The 23,992-nt window shown below is 41.5% G+C and overlaps 2 protein-coding genes across 3 annotated transcripts in view; both read left to right on the top strand.

Annotated features, from left to right (window-relative positions):
* The window catches only part of CNTN1 (contactin 1), a 189,402-nt gene extending 176,107 nt beyond the window's left edge, over positions 1-13,295 (top strand). The window contains exons 23-25 of one of the 2 annotated variants that reach the window (XM_077338565.1): positions 578-690; positions 5,571-5,727; positions 12,275-13,295. In XM_077338565.1, the coding sequence (XP_077194680.1) occupies positions 578-690; positions 5,571-5,727; positions 12,275-12,492 (488 nt within the window). In that variant the 3' untranslated portion in view covers positions 12,493-13,295. Of the gene's footprint in view, positions 1-577; positions 691-5,570; positions 5,728-9,279; positions 12,058-12,274 lie in introns of those variants that run through there. The other variant, XM_077338566.1, reaches the window with a different exon arrangement.
* Positions 13,296-17,652: 4,357 nt separating this feature from the next.
* PDZRN4 (PDZ domain containing ring finger 4) overlaps positions 17,653-23,992 on the top strand; it is a 347,368-nt gene continuing 341,028 nt past the window's right edge. Inside the window, exon 1 of the mRNA XM_077338568.1 lies at positions 17,653-17,726. The gene's annotated coding sequence lies outside the window, so the exon portion shown is untranslated. The remainder of the gene's footprint in view (positions 17,727-23,992) is intronic.

The raw sequence follows: 23,992 nt of genomic DNA on the forward strand, positions 1-23,992 counted from the left end.
AATGAATCACTAACAGTGCCATCCTAAAAAGACTTTCACATTTCTAAATCCATTGACTTTAATGGTTTTAGAACCATGCTTCAGATGGTACTGAAAATGTAATAAAGAATGAAAACCGAGAACAAAATTTTAACTATTAGAGAAGTTTTTATGCCTTAGTATCAGTAGAGTACTTTACACTGCTAAGCGGGGACTCTAATTCTTAGTTGTTTTGTGCTTTGTTTTTCATCTGTTAGTTGTATAGTTTTACTCAGTTCAGATAGTTACATTGTTTGAGATAAATCACAGAAGGTTCATCCAAAGAGAAAAAAAACATTTCTGTTTTCAAGCTGCAATTTTCTATAATCTCATTGACTTTCGTGCTTTAAACTTTATATTTGTAATGGAATTATAAAGATTGGTAAATTTAAAAAATAACATTAAGCATAAAGACTTCAAAAAGACTTCAGTTGAATTTTCCTAGAAATGATCTGGGCATTGAGAGGGGGGGGGGGGAAAGGGGGGGAATCATGGTTACAATTGAACAGTAACAAATGTTTTATCTAGAGGAAATAAATGTTGTGTGTTAATTTTTCAGCTCCAAGACAAAAACCCAAAATTACAAGTTATGTTAAATCTGGTTCAAAATACATCATCACCTGGGACCATGTACGGTCAGATTCTAATGAATCAGATGTGAAAGGATATAAAGTAAGATCTATATTAAAATGCTTCCACTTTTCTGTGTAATTTTAGTTGATATGGTATTTCATATACTTTGCCTGTAAAAACTACATTTCAAATGAATTTCTTTACTGTCCAACTCCCACACCCATACATAATAATGAGGATGACTGTCGTATGAATTATTATGCTCTTGGTCTCCAGCAACCCAGCCTTACAATTAAAGATCTTTTTGATCTCCTTCATGGCTGCCCTTCCTAATCTCAATCTCCTTCTGCTTTGGGGGAGTTGATTCCCCTTTTGTTGATGTTTAACCCAAGAAATAGAAAATCTTAAACAATTTCAAGATCTTCATCATCAGTTTTCAATTCTATATTAGTCAGTACTTAAGTCTTCTTGATGTTCAGCTGTAATTCTGCTTTTGCATTTTCTGCTTTAATCTTTATCAGTAGCTGTTTCAGGCATTTAATATTTTCTGCCAGTAATGTGGTATCATCTGCATATTTTAGACTGTGGAAGGCACTGGCAAACCACCCCGTATTGAGTCTGCCATGAAAACGCTGCAGCCCGGTGGTTGGAGACCACGGGTTTAAACCATCCTAGCCAGGTTCTACATTTATTTTTTTATTTTTTTATTTTTATTTTATTTTTATTTTTTATATTTATATACCACCCTCCCCAGAGGCTCAGGGCGGTTTACATAGAACATAAGGACAATACATGAAACAGTCTATAACATATGAATAACGGTACAATATAACTAATAGTTGTAACAATATAACAGTATAAACAATGCGACAGTGCAAACAGGTCCAGAGCACTATGTGAGAGGGAGGGGGCAGCAGGGGCCCTTCAGTCGTTGTTGGTTATGCCTGGTCTCAACCAAATGCCTGGCGGAAGAGCTTCTTTTTGCAGGCCCTGTGAAACTGTTTAAGCTCCGTCAGGGCCCTGATATCCTCCAGGAGCTCATTCCACCAGGTGGGGGCCAGAACAGAGAATGTTCTGGCCCTGGTCGAGACCAGGCGGACTTCTTTAGGGCCAGGGACCATTAGCCGGTTGGTAGCGGTAGAGCGCAGAGCTCTTTTGGGGGCATAGACAGGGAGCCGGTCCCTCAGGTACTCTGGGCCCTGACAACATATGGCCTTGAAGGTAATTATCAGAACTTTTAGTCTGATCCACCCTCATGCCCATCTCCCTTTCCCTTCTCCCTGGAACAGGAATTTTATTATTATTATTATTATTGTGGTAGCAAGCTGGAGCAATGTATACACGTTGCTTAAGCCAGGCAGAGCAAAAAAAGAGTTTAAAAAAATCCACCCACCAGTTGCCGCACAAAGCATGCCTCTCAACCCCCTGCCAAAAAAAAATCGGGGGGGGGGGTTAGATGCATAGGCATAGCAATGGAGAATTTCTACTTTTTTAAAAAAGATTGCTTTCCCTTTAAAGCTAGGAGAAAGCTGATTGGCTGGCTGCCTGCCATGATTGACAGGCAGGGGGAGATTCGCTGGTATTGTGAGTCCCTCTCTGCAGCCATTTTAATCAACCATGTTGAGTGCCAGGTAGTGTGAGCAAGCAGGAAAAGAAACAAAGAGAGCGAGGAGGTGAGAAATGGCGGGGGGGGGGGGGTGAGATTTTTAATAGCATTAAGCAATTGTGCTGGCTTAACGCTATTTTTTTAGAAGTGCAGAATGGCCCTGACTAAACAGAAGGGGGAAGAAAATACCTTATCTGACAGCTTTGTTAAATAGAAAGTATTCTGTTTTTTTCATATTCTGTCCTAACAGTAACCTCTTGCCCAGAGTATAAATTGTATGTCAAAACAATTGGGTGTTGAGGCACTCCAATTTTTTTTAACACTGATCATAACTTTTCATTATCCACTAGGTGAAGGCATGGACTGGAAAATTTCAGTTTGGTTCAGGATTTGGAATTCAGGATGTTCCTGAGCCCCTGACCCACAATGACCCAATTCTCTAAATGAACTGGTCTGTTTTGTGCCAATCTGTTTCACTTCTCTTTGCCTAAAAGCAGGAGGAAGCCAAATGGCCGGCTAGAATGGATTCCTGCCAAACAGCTGATCATGTGGAGGGTGAACTCCCTGCACGAGAGGCTTAGGCTGTGTTGGACTGCTTGGCGTGGGCCTAGCCACCCAGCATACCCCACCAAACAGCTGATTTCATGGAGAGTGAACACCCTGCATGAGCAGCTTGGGATGTGCTGGATTGCCTGGTGTGGACCCAACTGCCTAGCACTCCCTGCCAAGCAACTTATTTTGTGGAGAGTGGCTTGGGGTGTGCTGGGCTGCCCAGTATTGGCCTGGCTGCCCAGTACACCCTGCTAAGCAACTGGTCACATGGAGGGCAAGTTCCCTGTGTGAGCAATTTGAGGTGTGCTGAGCTGCCTGGTTGTGGGCCTAGCAGTCCAGCACACCCCACAAAACAGCTGACTTTATGGAGAGCAAGCTCACCATGTAAGTGGTTTGGGTTCTATTAGGCTGCTGGGGATTTTATTGCACCAATTCCCTCCCTTTGAAAACAAGGGAAGTGAACTGGTATGCCGAAATGGCTTGGGGGGCACTTGCATCCGTCTCCTGTCAGCCTAAAATGGCTGCCAGTTGGACCCTGAACCAAACCAATAAAACATGAACGATTCTGTGGATATGCCTCCCCTGGACCTTGGTTTGGGGAGGATAATCCAAGGAAATGTCATGGCATTTTTGGTTCATGTCCCGGTTTATGCCCATACCTAATCTATGCAATCAGAAGTTTTGCTGTAGTTTATGAAACAAAATGATTTTCTTCTGAAAATATCTCACATGTTTCAGTAGCCAATGTAAATTTGTAATATGATGTCTGGTGTGTCTTCCTTTTCTGAATTCAGATTCTGATGTTTCTTGTTCCATACATGGCAACAGGCTTTATTGTAAGGTTCTGAGCATCACTTTGCTTTCATGAGAAATGAACTCAATGGTCCAATAGCTTCTGCATCTTTGAATCTCCTTTTCTCAGCATGGAATATAGATTGAAAGTTTCTAGTCTATGGGCCATTGTTTCCTTTCTGTATTTGTTGGCATATTCTTATTAAGATTTTTATGTACTCTGTTTCTGTGGCTGAGTTGTTATCCCTTCTTTTGTTTCTCTCAATTGCTTTGAGTGCAATATCACTTTACTTTCTAATATTGTGGGTTCAAAGTATTCTTGAAAGATCTGTCATCTTTTCATCACTTCTATATAGTGATGAAAACTTTCTTTACCGTATCCTACCAGTGATGCTGGTTAACATAGATATGGTTGTCTTAGCACAATTCTTGACAGAACATGAAAACAAGTATTAATCTTTCTAACCCATCATCCTTCCAGTCATCCAATACAAATCAGTCAACTGCCAGTACAATTATGTTACTCAGAATTATGTTACTCAGAATGAAAAAAATCATAGAATCTATGTTTTTAATACTTATTTCTGAAGTTTTGTAGAAGGCCTCAGGTTCAGTTAGCCGGTGCTACTGATAATGGCTGTTGATCTCTGATGGCCTTTGTCTCCTTCCAGCCAGGGAAGAAAATAGAAGGATCTTAGATTGCTCAAACAAGGAGGTAAAATAGAATAGCCAGGCTTTTGCTTCCTTCCATATAAATGAAGGTGACCAGATTGTCCCACTTTTGGAGGGACATCTGGGGGCACCTGGCAAATTGTACGTATGTTGAAAGTAAATATATATATATATTATAATACCATTTTTGCGTTCTATGCATTCTATGAAACTTTTTGTTGTTCCATATAGACCAAATTTTTAATCAAGAACACCCCCCCCCCGGTCAATGGTGTCCCGCTTTACCAATGTTAAAATCTGGTCACCTTAATATAAAACCACAAGTGAAGAGGTAGCTCACCAGATTTCAGGTCACTATAACTAGTTTCATCTACCTACTCATCCATGTAGGCAGCAACAGTTTTTAAAAATGAAGAAAAGGATTGGCTGTCCTGCTAATGCTTCACCCTGTGTGCTGTATTCCTGCCCATCTTTGACAAGCAGTAGCTGGGAATCATGCATAAAGTCTAGGAGGGTCCTTTATTCATTGCTGCCTATACTAAGGTTTAAAATTATGTGACAGTAATGTGTCAACCAAATCTTAGTGAGCTGCAAAGTATGGCTAATTTTCATTTACTGCAACTCTAAAACCTGTAAAAAAGAAGAATTATCCTGGTTTATAATTGCATTCATACTTATTTGTCTACCATTTTCTTGTAATACACCATGATATTTCATGTATTTGCACTCTGATCTCTTAATTAAATCCCTGTGGATTAATAATTTGCCCCCCCCCAAAGATTTATTTTTGTAGTGCAAAACTGAAAAGTGAGGGTGTGCAGCTAAAAATGGCTAAAACTACAGGTCAGTATAATGACTTTAGCATCCACATTGCAACAAAGCAGTTTAGATGTAGAAAGCTCTTTTGGAAGTTACACCATCTTCTCCTAGTGATTTGTTTCTCTCAGTTGCTTTGAGTGCAGAGTGCAGAGTTGCTTTGAATGACCAGAGACATTTCCTATTTCAGTGCAGTGCCTTTAGCTAGAAAATACTTTCACACAGTTGTTTACCTGGTACAATATATTAAGCTTCAAGTGAAAACATATCTTGGTTGATTTCCCCCCTTTTTCTCATTTCTAGCTGCATTGTGTGTTTTTTCTCTGCATTGCCTTTTTGTTGCTTATCTACTTTTACTGCTATAGTTTTATTGCTGCTGTACCAAGCAAATATTTTAACTAATCTAGGTACTTTTAATGGTGCAATTACTGAATGAGAACATTTTTCTTTGTTAAACAATGTCTGTAATTCTTTTCTAGAATGAAAATTTGACATAATGTGGATTTACTGCTTGTATCATGTCATATTTTATCTTTAAAAGGTGCTCTATAGACCTGATGGCCAATTTAATGGTACACTGGTTACGACTGGTAAACATTATATAGAGGTTCCTGCTCCTGCTAAGGGTCAATATGTTGTTGAAGTTCGAGTGCACAGTGATGGAGGAGATGGAGAAGTAGCTCAAGTAAAAATTCCAGGTAGGTGGGCATAACATATGTCTGAATTTGAAATTTAGGTTGCAAATATTCAGTCCTAGCCTATCCTATGCAGAGCTTGTTCTCCACAGGGTCAGCAGTTTGGTGAGGTCTGCTGGACTGCTAGTTTGGGGCTGACTCCAAGCCTGTCCTCTGGAGACACACATCCTAAACCACTCAGGACTCACTTATACCCAGAAATTGAATGTGTTGGTTTTTTGGGGAGAGAGTATTCACATTCCCACATCTGTTTTTTATTCCTTTATCATCTGCAAACCAATTTAAATGTGTTAACAAATGTACTGTTCCAGTCTTAGCTGTATTTATTGCGTGAAAACTTATACAACTTTATTTTTATTAATCCTTCCTATACGTAACATTTAAGAAAAGCTGCTGAAGGAGTGTACAGCACACGCTAGTCTTTCAGCTCATGTTTATTTGCACCTAGAGTTGAACTTATTGACCTTGGAGCTACAACTGAACTCAAAATTCTGTCAACTTTTGCATTTGCAGGCTGATAGACAGCCATTTGCAAGATTCTGATAACTGCCTCAATCCTATCTCAACTATTATGCATCTGAATTCTAGCTAAACCTTCCTGGTAATTAACTCTTAAATGCTCCCTCATGAGCAATCCTGCCTCCCCACCCCAGTTCTGAGGAGTGATCTGTTCCTGGGTCAATGGATCTCTGTCTTGAGCTCAAGGCCAATTGGCCTTTCTGCCTTGATCTCTTCAAAGGGATGACAATCCTGCCTGGGCTGCCCTCAGAGGTCCAGGGCTGCCTGCTCCCTCCTTCTACCAGAACTTCCTTGGACCTTAAAGCCAGGGCTATCTATGACAAGAATTCTGGTTGGCTGGCCTCTTTCTTGTCCCCTTCACTTCCTGTGATTTCTGCTTCAGCAGATGGCCTAGGCATTCTTGCCTTCCATTGAGCCTTCCAGGGACCTAATCCAGCACTGCATCAGCCCTGGAGACTCAGATCCCACCCCCTAGTGTGTGACTGTGATTTAGACAGGTTCTTTCCAACTGGCTGCCTTCAGACCCAACTTTGCCAAGGCTACATCCTTTGGCAGCTGGACTGGCTGTTCCTGCTGCATTGAGACTTAAGGGCAAGGTGAGTCCTCAGTGGGATGCAGGTGCTGACCCTGGACACAATCATTATAGGAACAGAATAGAATAGTTGCTGAAATATCTTCAGAATTTCCTGATAACAATGTTGTGTTCTTGTATTCCGCCAGCATGTTCTTCATTCATGGATAAAGCAGGGGGAGGTAACTTAGACCCATTTACTTTAGTCCCTAGCTGCAAGCGGCCCCAAATTGGCCCTTGTTAGTCCCTGCTTTAAAAAATGAAAACTGGTTTTATGGTGATTTCTTTGCAGTGGGGCAAGTGAGGGGGCAATTCAGGTCTACAACCAAAGAGGTGAATTTCAGTGCAGAAACGGGCCAAAAACTCAGCCCTTTAGAAATGCAAACCCAAATGATACCCCAAGTATGGAAACAGTCACAATGCCAACTGTCAGATGCTAAATATTGTGCCATGACAGCTCTCAAACTCTGCCAAATGCCAACTGTCAAACAACCAATGTCATTGAATGTAAAACATTGGGAGATCAAGTGTTGAGTGAATATTTTGAAAACATTCAAAAATATTTAGCCAGAATCTACAGAAGAAACTTACACAGAAACTTTGTTAGCAAATGTCTTTCACTAAAAGTCTGTATTAACATTGAACCATAGAATTATAGAGTTGGAAAGGACTTCCAGAGTCATCCAATCCCTGCAGAATACAGGACATTTACAACTACCTGCCCACCCACAGTGACCCCAATTCCATGCCCAGGTGATGCCCCCCCCAAGAAAACCAGAATCCCTGGCCAATCTGGCCCAAAGGAGATTCACCTCCCAATTCCAAAGTGGCAGTTGACATTTTCCTAGGCATGCAAGAAAGGGCCACAAGAGCCAACCCTTCCTGCCTAGTCACTCACAATCTGCTTAAGTTGACTGAAACAGCATTTCTGTCAGATGACTATCTAACCTCTGTTTAAAACTTCCAAAGAAGGAAAACCCACCACCTCCTAAGAAAGCCTGCTCTAAGTGTCAGGAACTTTTTCCAGATATTTAGCCAAAAATGCTTTTGAATTAATTTCAATCTATTCAGTCCATTGGTTCAGGTTGTTTTCTGTGGCCACAGAAAACAACTTTGCTCCATCCTCCATGCAACAACCTTTCAAGTACTTGAAGATGGCTATCATATTACCTCTTAGTCTTCTTATCTTCAGGCTAAACAAACAAAACTTCCTCAATCTTTCCTCATACAACTTGGGTCTCCAACCCTCTCACCATCTTCACTGCCTTTTTCTGGACAAGCTCCAGTTTGCCCACATCTTTCTTCAATTATGGTCTACAAAACTGAATACAGGACTCTTAATGAGGTCTAACCAGAGCAGAGTAAAGTGATACCATCACCTTGCACGATCTGGACACTATACTCCTTTTGATACAGTGCAGAATCTCATTTGCCTTTTTAGCCACTGAGTCACACTGCAGACTCATGTTCGGTGTATAGTCTACTAAGACCCCTAGATCCTTTTCACACATACTACTGCCAAGTCTCCTGCATCCTATAATGATACATTTATTTTTTCCTAAATGCAAAACTTTGCATTTATCACTATTGAATTTCATATAATTCATTTTAGCCCAAGATCATCCTGTATCCTGATCCCAGTTTAGTATCATTTGCAAATTTAATAAGCACTCCCTTTATTCTTTCATTCAAATCATTTATTAAATGTTATATTCAGTCAGTCAGTGTTTTGCATGGCCCACAAACCATGCAGAAGTGGAACAAAAGTGGTTAATTACCCCAAAACACATTTCTGCATATGTGTTTATATATTTATTAAAACATGTATATCCTGCCTTTTCTTGTGTTTCAAGGTGGCTTATCACTCATATATCCTACTACATTGAACAATGAAAAGGATAGGATGATGTCAAGAAAAGTATATTCTGGCCATAAGTACACCTTTAAGTATTTGAAAGGTTGTCACTTGGAGGAGGGCAGGATGCTGTTCCCATTGGCTGCAGAGGAAAGGACGCACAGTAATGGGTTTAAACTACAACGATATCGGCTAGATATCAGGGGGGGGGGGAATTTCACAGTCAGAGTAGTTCAGCAGTGGAATAGGCTGCCTAAGGAGGTGGTAAACTCCCCCTCACTGGCAGTCTTCAAGCAAAGGTTGGATACACACCTTTCTTGGATGCTTTAGGATGCTTTGGGCTGATCCTTGGTTGAGCAGGGGGTTGGACTAGATGGCCTGTATGGCCCCTTCCAACTCTATGATTCTATAATTCTATGATTCTATATAATCTGAGCCCATATTTTCAAAGCAGAGGACAAAACTGTTACTGGTACAGTGGTTCTTTAATCCATAGCAATCCATAATATTTTAAGACTCTTCTGCTCAGAAAGCAGTTTTTTAATCGGCCAAAATGGGTACATGTTATAAATAATGGATGCTTAAGAGGCTTGATCTGTTTATCTTCTAGGAGCTGCTGCGGGAACATCATCTAGTTTTCTTGGTATTTTGCTGCCTGTCATTGGTATCCTTTCCTACTTGGAATTCTGAATGTAGCTGGAGTTACCTAGTCTTCAAATTAGTGCAAAGGACTTTCCAACATGAGAGGATTTCAATCCTTTTTTTATTATTATTATTCCTGTGGCACCATCCTGAGCCAAATAAATTAAATTTCCAAGCAAAACCCTCCTGACTTAACTATGGACTTATAAAAGAAAAAAAGACTGAGGCATCCAGGAACTCCTTCATCAAGCATCTCAACTTTAGAAAGTCTGAGTAATGATTTATAACTTGTTCCAATGATGCCTTATAAAGCACTCTGTGCTGATCAGCAACTGTTGCATGATTTGGTCCAATGGGGCAAGTTACAGTGTTAAAATCCAATAACATAGCCTGTACAGTGAAAGTAAAACCACCACACATAGGTGCTTTACCTTTAATAACAAATTGTGAAAACATAATAGAAATTGAAATGTTGATTGTATGTGGTATATGTAGGAGTAACTACGTTTGTCCGTACTATCCTATCTGTTTTGTGTACTGCATATTTTTGAACGGCCCCATCATATAAGACATTTTCAGGTTTTTAGAGATACAGTCAAAGCAAAAACATTTAACTTCTCCATTCTATTGCTTTTCTTCTTGAAGTGACTAAATATTAGTCGACAATATTGAAAGCAAAGTTCATCACCAATGAACTTTACTTTAGATGAATTTAGACAAGCTAACGGTGAATATTAAAGAGTAAATGATTTCTTTTCTAGCACCTTAGTTCAAAATTATTTTCTTTCACTCAACACATTGTTTTAGAAAAGATGCTAGGTAAGCCAAGTGTAATTTTCCTCAGCCACAGAGATATTATTTTTGTTGTTATGAGTAATATCAATAGCTATATAAGCAAATTTACTTAAAATATGTCATTGTATCCAGGATTATTGCCACAATTGAATTACTTCCAGTTCTAACATTATGTGGCTTGAATCCCCATGTTATAAGCCTCCTAATATATGCCAGCCAATAAAATGGCCTGGTGAAAATTTGAAATACAATGTTTCAATAGAGCATCAAATATTAAAATTGATAGAGTATTTACCTTTTTAAAAAGCTTGGGTCATTTACAGTAATAACAAATGGAATATGCAGTAAGATGACAAAATAGCACATTGCAAGAATGATCCCGAGATTTATTTTTTTGTGACACATATATTGCCTTACTTTAGTGAAGGACAACCTTTAGGAGAATGATTTGCATTTTCCAATAAATTGATATTGTTCTACATTCTAGAGCTGTAAATAAGAGTTTTAAAAGCCAAAATTATTTCCCTATTTATCGTTCCCAACAAATAAAAATGTTATGAAATTTCAAGCAAATCCCAGCCAATCTGGCTGCTCTTAGTTATTAGTTTATATTCTTTGCAACACTGGAGGTAACACAGTAAGAGGTACCAGAATGTCTTTGTTCTGACTGTGTCTGTGCTGTATTTAAATTTGTTTAAAAAATACATATTTCTTTCAGAATCCATGGTATGCTGGGAATTTGGTGTGAATGTTGAATACAATAACCCCAGTGATATTGAATCAGCTGGCTCAAGTAATAGTGCAATTTCTGATGCTTCAGAACTATAAGCTTTGAATCATATTTTATTAGCACAACCTTGCTAGCTGCTTAGAGATAGACTTTAACTTTTTAGGTCTGATAACTGTAGATTTCCATAAGAATGCTATTTACATGAAACAAGAACAGATCTGTCCATACTTTACACACACACCCTTCATTAATGATTTTTGTACTATATATTTACATTTTAAAAGTCTGGACTCTTAATTGGTAAAGTATCAACACTACTGTTTTAGTTGATTTTAGAGCTTTGTTACAGGTACAAACTTTTTTAAAATTATAATTTCCCTTTTTAAAAATTGTAATTTCCCTGTACAGAATATCAAAATCTACAGAAGTGTTATTGTGGTCTTTAAAGTATATAATTATTTGAAAGAATGTATGATGTCTTTGTGCATAATACCCTGGAAAGCCTTTGGTGAAATTCGGTGAGGATAATTTTAATATGCCCTATAACCACAACTAAAACTTTTGCCAAAATGCATATAGCTAGCTTTTAATTTCTTTCTACATGATGGAACAAAATGAGACAGTTTCTGCATGAAGATGACTTGGAAGGTCAAAAAGATTCTTTCAAATTTAATCTGCAACACAGGTGACCTAGATTTCATCATTCATGCTAATTAGCAAATTTATGATTTACATTGTTTCCCACAATTGTACCAGTTTGATTGGGACATTCAGTTCCCAGCAACTGTCAGCACAACTAACTATATTGTATCATCTGCTTTACAATGCAAGGTTCTTAATTAAAAAGTTTATATAGATAGACATATTGGTTGTTTCTTTGTATTTCAAGCAATCTTGATATTAGCATTATTTGATATTAGTGATTTGGGGATTTTTTTAAGTTACTTTTTTATCATTTTCTTTCCTACTGAGTAGACCAGGACCATGAATTGTCCGTTTTATGGTTGAAAAATAAATTATAATTAAATAAATGTATTAATGGTACTCCATATGCAATAATTGTCATTTGAGTTCAATAGGGGTTTAAGGGATTTGGGATGTCTTTCTGATGGAGAAGACAGGTAACAGAGCATTTACAGAAAAGTTATCTGTGTGCAAGTTTTTCTTTTCATGGAACCAACAGATTAATTCTTGATAATTAAATTAACCCATTCTAAAGGATTATGTCTGGCAAATTTTGTGTGTGTGTGTGTGTGTGTATGTGTGTGTGTTTGGTGTGTGTGTGTGGGGGGGAGGTTGCTTGGCAGATTCTATTTCATTTCATTCTATCAAACAAGTGGCTACTCACAAGCACTTGCAGGGTGAATTTGATTTCCCTCTCCCCCACTATTTTTTCTCTTCTGCCTACCAGCCAACCTATCTTTATCACCCTCTCCAGGAGGGCCAACAGAACAAGATCAGAAGAAGGCCTCCCTGAATAGGACAGACTTGCAAGTCCTGTGGAAGCTCAGAAGGTCCCATAGGACTCAAACCTCATCTGGCAAGGCATTAGACCAGGATGGAGCCAAGGTGGAAAAGGTTCTTGCCCTACTGGGAGCCAAGCAAATCTTTCAGGAGCCTGATACTTCCAAGTTGTATGATGATGAGCACACATAGAATCATAGAGTTGGAAGGGGCCACACAGGACATCTAGTCCAAACCCATGCTCAATGCAGGATCAGCCTAAAGCATCCGGATAAGTGTCTGTCCAGCTACTTCTTGAAGACTGTCAGTGAGTGAGAGTTCATCACCTTCTTAGGCTGTTGATTTCACTGCTGAACTACTCTCCCTGTGAATTTCTTTTCCTGATATTTAGCCAATATTGTTTTCTATGTATTTTAAACCCATTACTGCAAGTTCTATCCTCTGTTGCCAACAGGATCCTTTCCCTGCCCGCTACTAAGTGACAACCTTTCAAATACATAAAGACAACAATCTTGTGCTCTCAATCTCTTCTTCTCCAGGCTGAAGTTTCCCAAGTACCTTAGCCTTTCCTCATAGAGCTTGGTCTCCAGTCCCCAAATCATTCTTGTTGCTCTCCTCTGAACACTTTAAATTTTGTCCATGTTCTTTTTGAAGTGAAGCCTCCAAAACTGCACACAGTACTCCAGGTGGGATCTGACTAATGAGGCAGATAGTGGTACTACGATGTCTTGTGATTTTTATGTGATGGTTCTGTTCATACAGCCCAAGACTGCATTTGCCTTCCTTACTGCCATATCACACTGACTGCTATTATTTAGCTTACAGTCCTCAATTACCCCAAGATCACATTTACACACAATGCTATCCAAAACTGTATCTCCCATCCAGTATGCATGCTTCTCATTTTTGTGACCAAGATGTAGAACTCTATACCTTATTGAATTGAATCTTGTTCTCATTTGCACACTTTTCCAGCACGTTCAGATATCTCTAAATTCTATATCTTCTGGGGCAGTGGTCCCCAACCTTTCCGAGGCTGGGGACCGGCAGGGCATCGTTCCATGCCCGCACGGACCGGCCACGCCCGCAGGCCGCGCCCGCGCATGGGCCGCACTTGCGCGATGCGCGGCCCGGCCCTGATTCCCTCTCCCCGCCCTCCCGCAGTAAGAAGCTTCCCGGACCGCCAGCTTGCAGCCTGGGAAGTTTTTTACTGCGGGGGGGCGGGGAGAGGGAGCCGCGGCCCGGCGCCATGGCCTTCGCGGCCTGGCACCAGGCCACGGCCCGCAGGTTGGGGACCACTGTTCTGAGGTGTTTGCTGGCATGTCCTCTTGGCCACTTGGCCACAGTGATCCATGCAACAGTCACTTCCAGACTAGACTACTGTAACTCGCTCTATGCGGGCATGCCTTGTCTTTGATCCGGAAGTTACACCTGGTACAAAATGCGGCTGCCAGGGTCCTTACTGGAACATCATGGAGGGCCCATATTCAGCCGGTGCTTCGACATCTGCACCGGTTACCAGTTTGTTTCTGGATCAAGTTCAAGGTCTTAGTTTTGACCTTTAAGGCTATGTGTGGTCTGGTTCCTGTTTACCTGTGGGACTGCTTGGTTGCTTATGCCCCCTGTAGGGGTGTATAGTAATTGTAATTATGGGTTTTTATGGGTTTACAATTACAATTAGTAATTGTAATTATGTTTTTTTATGGATTTTATTATGTTTTCTTTAATTGTGTGAACCACCATGAGCCCGCGGTATATCAATTTTAATAAATATATTAAATAATAATAATAATAATTATTATTATTATTATTATTATTATTATTATTATTATTATTATTATTATTATTATTATTATTATCATTTAATTTATATCCCGCCGCCCCCCCGGGATATAAAATACTCCTCCCATTTTGGTGTCATCTGCAAATTTAATGAATAATTCCCCCACCCCCACATCCAGATCCAGATCACTGATAAAAATGTTGAAAAGTACTTGATCCAGTACCGAGCCCTGTGGCACTCTGCTGCTCACCTCCCTCTGCCCTTATAAAATACCACTGACAACCACTCTGCTCGATCAGAACAGTTTTATCAGCGCCGTGGCGAGCCCAAGGTCACCCAGCTGGCTGCATGTGGGGGATGCCAGATGAGAAGTCCACATTCTTTCCCTAGATCAACTTTGGCTGTGCAGGGGTGGAATTCAAATCATCCACCCCTTACACAGCTCGACAGCCAGCTGATCCAGGGGAGGCTTCTCTCCCTAGTTCAGGGTGGGAGGTGTGGAGGGCAGTTTGAACTCTAGCAGAATGACCAAGATCAGTTCCCCTGGATAAAATGGCTGCTTTGGAGGGTGGACTTTATAACATTTTATCCTGATAATTGCTTTGGAAGGTGCCAGCAACAATTACCAGATGTTTGCCTACCTCGGTAAACCTATAACATGTTTCCCAAATTCTCTGTCTTTTTATTTCTTGTGACTTTTAGACATAATTAACTGGGCATTTTTCTATTGCATCTGTTTAATCCTTTTAAATTAGCATAGCCCATGAGACCTAATTATTACATTCTGTGTGAATAAAAAATTACATTCTTTTCCATATCATTATAAAAATGTCCAGTAATTACCAGCTTTTGTATGTGCTATAGTGGAACTGAAAAGTGATTAATGAGAACCACTTGATAATAGTGTTAGGTTCTAATAATTTCATCACATCCTTAAACTAGGCTCCCTATGTGATCTTGACCAAGACTAATTCTGCAGTTATGATTTGCCAGTGTGTTTTCACCACACTGGATTCCAAATGTAGACTCCAAATTTGCATATTGCATTCTGCATCTATGATTTTCTTCTGTCACTGGTCAGGACTTTTCAGGACTTGCATTTTTATCAAGAGAGTGGATGGTCCCACCTCCTGTCATGCCACCCCTAGCCCCCACCCAGTGGAATGAGCTCTCCGAAGAGATCAGGGCCCTGCCTGCCAAAACTTCCACAATTCTGCAGGGCCTGCAAAAAGGAGCTCTTCCACCAGGCATTTGCTTGAGCCCGACTGACCCATAACATCTACAGCCCCCCCCCCCCAGACTAAGAGGTTGAACCTACCAAGGGAGTGTCAAAGTTATTGTTGTCGAAATACTGTTCTAGTTCTAGTTGGTATGTTATTGTTGTTATATTGTTATATTGATACCGATACTGTTCCATGTAAATGTTCCAAAATGTTTTCTGCAAACCGCCCAGAGCCATAGGGAAGGACGGAATAAAAATATAAACAAACAAACAAACAAATAAGAAAGCCACTACTACAGTATTTGTGGCTGCAGAAACAGTTTGAGTCACTAGGGCTATTTCTAAGCTACTTCTCGGAGTTCCCTGAGATAATTGTTTATTGCATATGTACCTTGTCTTTCCTCCCAACAGGAACCTAAGGAAAATGTGGCCCAGTGATACTGTTTCAGCCAGGGCCTACAAAAACCTGGAACTGGCTCTGGCAAATCACACTTGCATCAGAGTTCTCTGCATCATTAATAGTGAGGTGTTCTCCCACAAATTCCCAAATCAAACACAACATCTAGATTTGTTTATTTGTTTAGTTTCTCAGCACTTGTGATTTTAACATGTTATTCATAATTAACTGGGCTCTCTGAACCTGTAGCAAGGGTTCCTACTATCATAGCAGTGTTAGCAAGGCTGATTCCTTTTGTAGTTTGTATATATGAACTCTTCTAGCTTCTTGACAACAATGACATATTTTGCTCTCTCAGCTCTATGTCATGAAATCAGTCGTGCCAGACATGTACCAGCCAATCTCAGTAATGCACCTTTTCTCACTGTCTCCTATTGTTGATTATCTTCCAGATTAACTAGGGAAATATTAATTTCAGCACCATATGTCACAATGGAATTTGCCATCTGTACAAGAACACACCAGCACAAAGTCTTTAGGCACAAGTCCTGCCAAGATGCAGAGGTTATTAGGAAGAGTAAAAATAAAGTACTGAATGAGAGCTGAGATATAGAATGTATGTAAACTAAGTTATTAAATAAAAATGGGCTTTCCTTAGCAAACAATGCTAGCCTTATTATGTTTCTATGCTTTTAATTGTTTAAATCCTTATGATTTTAACATTTAGTTATGCTGTACACTCTAGAATCTTAGAGTTGGAAGAGAGCTCTAGGGTCATGTAGTCCAACCCCAATGACATTTAAGATAATTATATCAAATACAGGATTGATAGCTAATAAGATATGACAACTGAAGCTCAAAGAAATTTAGTGATTTGCTCATACAGAAAACTTGGCAGATGAACATGATTGAACAGTACAACTACAAGACTGCTGTTCCTTTCTGGTGAGGAATCACTGATTCTCACAGTTCCCAGGCTGCCTAGAGCATAGGATGGGTCTCTTGTTAATAGGAATTACACCTCCTATGTTTGACAGGATAAATAAATAACCTGTTTGGGACCATAATAAAGGAGAAATAAGAGGTCTTGTTCAGATCTTGTATTAATCACACTCCTTCCAAATGAGATAATTTGAATGCAGTTGGAATTAATCCAGATTTCCTAGATGCCAACTTCATTCTGAAATATGTCTGTACATGCAACACAACACACTGAGATATTTTAATGCTTCTTGACATTATATGCATGCTATTCTTAACATTTATCTGTTCTTTAAAAATATCAGAATCTGATTAAGTGTAAAGATATGGACAAAAATACAGGTGAAATAAGATATTGTCAGTGAAATAACATAGTGTACTCGGGAGTGATGATTACTTTGGGAGTTCCCTGGGTGTGAAATGCAAGTTGTTTACTGGAGCTAATATCTTGTTTATAGGAAGCTAATTTCTGGAAGGATACATCATGATCTGGACATAAGCTGTATAAAAAAGGAGCTTAAAAGGTCAAGAGCCCCTGTCATATGCTAGCCACCTCCAACAGAGCAAAGAGATGCAGAGGACTCTTCTGAGGAAAATGTTGCCAGTGGGTCTGACCCAGAGCACAGCCAACGATAGAGACACTGCAGGAGGAGACAATCTCTGAGGAGCCAGACACAAATCCGCAGCCAAGTACCAGTGGAATAGCTCCCGAGCCCTGAGATGGCAACAGGTAGATCTATCTGCTGGCCAGTTCACCTACCCTGTCACCAGAGCCCTGGGAACAACATAGGAGGAAGATAAGAAGGGAAATACAAGACAGAAGGTGCAGTGGCAGGTTGACAGCACAGCACCAGCTCCACATCAATGAGAAGGATAAGTGTTTACAGTAGCAGGGCCAAAGGTGCTGGCAGGTGTTTAATGTGATGCTTAAAAGCAGCCAGTAAGGGAGTGGCTGTGTGTGTGTGTGTTTCCTCCCATCTGGTTTCTAACCCAACTTGTATTTTAGACACTCTGCTTGTGGATTCTCCTTTGGACCTGAAGCTGTGAGTTATGTCTGATGGGTCTCTGACCCTTGGAACTGTATTCTGATTAACTATTTATGTCTGTCAGCTGCATGTCTGTAATCAGGATGTACTTCAGAGGGGGAAGGGAAATTAATTTTTTTTCAGGATTTAACCTTATTCCTACGATCTATTTGGTCTAATGTTAAAACATATGGGAATTCTGTATTCATGATAAAACCCTGGATAGAGTTGTGGATCAGGGATATAAGGTGCTTGGAAGTGCTTTGAGCCATTCATTTTCTCAGGGAAGAGAGCAATTAAACAGGCCAAGAGATCAGAAAGGAGCAGGAGTTTCTGATAGAGATGAGTTTCCACTCGGAAATAATTGTTTGTTCATCAGCAAGACAGACAGGATGGATGGCTGTTGTCAAGCATGATCTGGGTACAAAGTTGTGTGCAACGTGCACTACATGTGACTGAAAGGAGTTTGGGGCACATCATCCCATGGGGGGCAGGATTGGGAGAGGTTCCTGCCAGTTAAGGTAGGAAATTTTTAAAGGCTGAATCATCCATTGCTCTTGATTCACATGCTTTGCCCAGATGCTGCAACCAAACACTGGGAGCCAAATTCCTCTAGAGGAAGCAATATTGCTCCAGGATTAGCAGGTGGGCTGTCAAAGGTAACCCTCCTGTATTGTCAGCTTATGTTTTATGACATTTTCCTTAGCTCTGTAGCCACTAGGCTTGACAGCTATTTTCTATGTATATGCTCTGGCCTAACTTATACTCATAACATTATTTCTGTTGAGGAAAGGAGAATGTGTTTCATCTCTTCTCCATGATGCTTTATATCAATTGCCCTGCTCATATACCAGCACAAAGCAGGGGCTGAAGTAATTGGAAAGCCCTGCCATTTGTACTCGCTCAGAGGCAGCCTTTATATAGTACTGGTAGTGTAAGAGGCTGGATTTTCTTACTTGGGGTTTTCTTACCCAACTGGTACTGGATTTTCTTACTTGGGGTATAAAATACCCTTTATACACATTCAGGCATGTTACACACATGTAAGAACACATGGACCCAGGGTAGTTTATGATACGGTACACATGATTAAGAATATGAATCCATATATTTTTGAATGTTAAATTGTTGATGATAACAAACTACACTAAATGAAATTTTTAAGCACATGCCTTGCACCATTAGCCAGATAAACGAAACATGGGCCAACAAAATTTATGGCTTTTAAACAACTGTATCAGTTTGATCTACCCTTTCCTCATATAACCTCATTCACCTGGAAACAGAATTAGCATCAGCAATAGATCCAATTTGGTGTTTTCTGCACCTGGGTAATGTATTCAATTTTTGTCTTGGTTGTTATGCTTAGTAGATGATAGATTTATTAGGTGACTAACATCTTCAGTCAAGAAGAACTCTTGCCAGCTCTTACTAGGATTTCTGAATGTTCCTCCAGATGGGAATTTTGCGTTGTTCCGTATTCTGAAATGGATAGCAGTTCCTATCTTGCCTACTGATTTCTGCTTTCCTCTTTCAGCACAATGTTTACATCTGTCCATTCACTTCCCCATCCATCATAATATGCATGATTCTGTGCTTCTGGATTTTTAGAGTATTTATTTATTTTTCAATTTATATGCCACTCTTCTTCAAGGGCTCAGGGCAGCTTACAACATGTCAACAATAAAACCATAAATTAACATCCAACATTTAAAGTGATCCACTTCCAAAACCAATTGAGAATTTTTTTAAATTGCTGCCTTCTTTCTGGCGGGGTGTGTGTGTGTGTTACAATGCATTATCTTAACACCGCCCGTGGCGCCGCGGGCGCCACGGACTAAATAAAACTGTAAGGCGTTCTGAGGCGGGTTGTGTCTGGGATGAGGAAGGGTCCGGATTGGACCCTTCCTCCGAACAGACAATCGGAGGGACCAATCGGCAGGCGCGAAGTGCCTGCCGATTGGTCCCTCCGATTCCCAGCCCCACGCAACTGTGAGCCGCGCACAGCGCGGCTCGCAGTTGCTCCTTTGCGCTGCTGCCAAGGCCTACCTGCCGCCGCCGCCGCCGCCGTCGGAGAAGAAGAGAGCCGACGCGAAACGGAGCTGCCGCCCCACGGAGCCCCTGGCAGTCGCAGCGACGCGCTGCTGCCGGGGCCTACCTGCCGCCACCGCCACCTCAGAAGAAGACAGCCGACGTGAGACGGAGCCGCCGCCCCACGGAGCCCCCAGAGCCACGGCTCGCCTTCTCCGGGGCCTGGGGAGCTTTGTTCCGGATCGGGGGGGGAAGGAAAAAAGCTCCCCAGGCCCCAGGGAACGCGATCCGCGGCTCTGCCAGCCGCGGATCGCATTCCCTGGGGCCTGGGGAGCTTTTTTCCTTCCTTTCCGGGTCGGGGGGGGGGAGGAAAAAAGCTCCCCAGGCCCCAGGGAAGGCCATCCGCAGCTCTGCCAGCCGCGGATCGCGTTCCCTGGGGCCTGGGGAGCTTTTTTCCTTCCTTTCTGGGTTGGGGGGGGAGGAAAAAAGCTCCCCAGGCCCCAGGAAAGGCGATCTGCGGCTCGCAGAGCCGCGGATTGCCTTCCCCGGGGCCTGGGGAGCTTTTTTCCGGATCGGGGGGAAGCTCCCCAGGCCCCTAGCGCCCGCTGAATTTTAGTTTCAGCGGGCTCTACTACTAGTTATTAATAATTCCTTAATGGCATATAGGTATTTGTTGACTTGAACAGAGAGGCCAGGTATTGATGATGTTGTCTTTATAGGCTTCAACCACAGATCTGGTCTTACAGGCCCTGAGGAACTGTTTGAGGTCCTACAGGATACTGATCTTGCTTGGCAGAGCGTTTCACCAGGCCAGTGCAAGAGCTTAAAAGATCCTGGCTCAAGTGAGGCCAATTTGACATCTCTAGGACTAGGAATCTTTAGTAGATTTTGCATTTCGAATGTAGGTTTCTTTCAGGGTTATAGTGGAGAAGGTGGTCCTACCGGTATGAAAGTCCCAGACAGTTCAGGGCTTTAACGGTAAGAACCAGAATCTTGAACATGATTTGGTATTTGATCTGGAGCCAGTGCAACTGGGAGAGCACTAGTCAAATATGCGCTCTCCATCTGATTCCTGTAAAGAGCTAGGTAGCCATGTTCTGGATCAGTTGAAGTTTCTGGGTCAGATACAGGAGTAGCCCTGTGTAGAGTGAGTCACAGTAGTCTAATCTGGAAGTGAACGTTGCATGGATTACAGTGGCCAGGTCAAACATGGACAGGTAAGGAGCTAGTTGCCATGCCTGGTGGAGGTAGTATAATGCCTGGTGGGCAGTTCTTGTGACCTGATAAAGAGAAGTCCAGGATCATACCCAGGCTCTTGACGGTATTTAAAGTTGTTAACTGAATAGCCATGAGTTATGCCAACCTGGGCTGATTCTGCACTTTGTTTTTTCCATTGTGGTTCCTGCTGAATTCAAATCGATTTGAACTTGAGCCAAATTTCAAAAAACCTTTAATGGCATATAAAAACATTATCTTGAGTCTTCCTCTATCCCCCCCCCCCCCGCCAATTGAAACAGAAAGTGTTCTGCACTTGATTGGGAAAGCTCAGAATGGGGAGAGGTGCCAATTGCAGCAGGAGTCTCTTTCTTTCTTTTCTTGAATGGGAGGGGGGAGAGCAGATTGGAGACAGCAGAGGGGAGGGAAATAAGAGGCAAATCTCTGCTGAGAGAAGTTAGGGTTTCTGGAGCGCAGTCACTTTAAGGGAAGCCTTGCAATCAGGAACCAGGAAGTCTTTGAATTGACACCCTGGCCAATCAGGGAAGACTGCTTTGCTCCAAGTTGAGTTAATTTGAAACAGGCAAAAATCTGCACAATTACTCATGGTGGTTTTTGAAATATCGAGGCTTATATCCACTCCAGGATACCACAGGGGAAAGATAAGGTCACCATGAATTAATCATAAAGGGAAAATTAAAAACTCCCAAAATCAAACTGGAAAACGAATTCAGTGTAGACAGCAGGGATTTAGTCAATCTGGGAGTGGATAAAAAGTCCCGTGCAGATTACACCCTAGTCAGAGGACCTCTGTTTTAGCTTGAGTCAACTTTAGTTGACTCTAGGATCTGTTAATAATTTTAGCTCTGTGAATACAAGTTGATTTGGGTCACAATCAATGAAGAATAATAGTAACTTGGGTGTTGGACTGAGACCTTGGGGAGGCTCATAGGCCTGTGATGGAGTATATACTTTGAAAGGTAAACATTTCCAGTTTCTATTCACACAGATGCACACATCCACCATGTCCAGTTATACGGTTTCTATCTTGGGGACTCAATTTGCATTACTGGGATATAAGACTCAACTAGTTTGGAAGAGAAATCACACCTCAGTGCAAGAGCATTGGCTTTGCATGCATAAGGTCCAATAACCTTCAATTTAAAGGACTGTGGAGAAGATGATGTGGAGAACACAACCTGAAATTCTGGAGAGCTGACAATACTGATCTTAGTAGACCAGTGGAATCGTTATGAATCAGTTTCATGAGTTCATATGGGTTGGATAGAAGCATAGCTATTAAAATGATTTGTTGTTGTTAGGTGCGAAGTTGTGTCCGACCCATGGTCAATGATCCTCCAGGCCTTTCTGTCCTCTACCATTCCCTGGAGTCCATTTAAGTTTGCACTGACTGTTTCAGTGACTCCATCCAGCCACCTCATTCTCTGTCGTCCCCTTCTTCTTTTGCCCTCAATCACTCCCAGCATTAGTCTCCTCTCCAGGGAGTCCTTCCTTCTCATGAGGTGGCCAAAGTATTTGAGTTTCATCTTCAGAATCCGGCCTTCTAAGGAGCAGTCAGGGCTGATCTCCTCTAGGACTGACCGGTTTGTTTGCTTTGCAGTCCAAGGGACTCGCAAGAGTCTTCTCCAGCACTAGAGTTCAAAAGCCTCAAATCTTTGACACTCGGCCGTCTTTATGTTCCAACTTTCACATTAAAAGGATTTATCTGATGATAATAAAAATGATGAGGATATTGTATTTCTTAATAAGGCATGTTTCTGTGGGCTGGCAAAAGGCCCTGTCATGCAAGATCTAATCCTGTGCAAAGACCATTACTAGAACAAAGTTTGAATCCAGTGACACCTTTAAGACCAACAAAGTTTAATTTGTGCACATGAACACTTATACCCAGAATTAAATTTTGTTGGTCTTAAAGGTGCCACTGCTCTCAATCTTTGTTGCTTCGGACTGACTGTTTTAACGCTCTACTGACATATTTAGTTACTAGGGGCAAAGCCCATTGCATCCAGGAATACAACGGGCGCTAGACCTTGGCAGTGGGTAGAGGAAGGAAAGGAGTTGTCCAGTCTGTAAGGGCATGGGGTTGAATGTGTGTGTTGTGTGGGGGGTTGTGGTGGCATGGTGGCAAATGAGGGCATGGGTGTGGAGACATGGGTGTCAAGAACCTGTGGTGTGGAATGTTCATTGAGTGTGGGAGATGACTGACCTTTGGGAATTTTGGCATAGTGGTTACAGATGAGCTTTCCAGAGCCATGTCCTCAGATATGTGAAGGGAAAATCAGACTGGAGACTCTTCTTAGGGGAAGATTACATGGCAACCAATTCCTCCCAGTTCTGCGTCATTTCCCTTCTTTAGTGAATTAGGCCACATTCACCAAAATGCCCCTCTGCCCTAATACATATGGGGTAGTCACAGTACACAGGTGTCTACCCTGTTCCTTCTGTCTCCCATGTTTTCACTGTTAGTAAAATGTTATGTGCCCACATGCTTCTTTCATGGTTGCTCCTTAGAAGAACGGATTTTTGTACCCTATTGCTTACTCCCCAAAGGAATCTCAAAGCGGTTTACAAACACCTTTTCCATTTGTCTCTCCACAATAGTCAATCTGTGAGGTATGTGGGGTTGTGAGAGATCTGAGAGAACTGGGAATGGGCTGCAGTGACCCAGCAGGCCTCAGGTGTCTCAAAGCATTTTCCAATTGTCTTTCCTTTCTCTCCCCATAGCAGACTCCCCATGAGGGAGGTGGGGTAGCGAGCCTCACAGGGAAGCTGACAACCCTAAGAGGAATACTCTCTGTGCACAGCAGTCTTGACCTTAGTAAGGTTTTTTATACTGTTTTTTTAATTTGCCAGGCCAAGGTTATTTGCCAGGCCAATAAGTCATTCAGTTACTATGTGTCTCCAGAATTTTACTTGTTCTCTATTTACAGTTTCAGGCTGTAAATATTTATTTAGATCTTCCTGCACTTTCCAGACTCACAGGACTGATGCTGGTCTGCCTGTCTGCGCCCCAGAAT

Source organism: Paroedura picta, chromosome 5 (genome assembly GCF_049243985.1).
Source record: "Paroedura picta isolate Pp20150507F chromosome 5, Ppicta_v3.0, whole genome shotgun sequence".
Lineage (NCBI taxonomy): Eukaryota > Metazoa > Chordata > Lepidosauria > Squamata > Gekkonidae > Paroedura > Paroedura picta.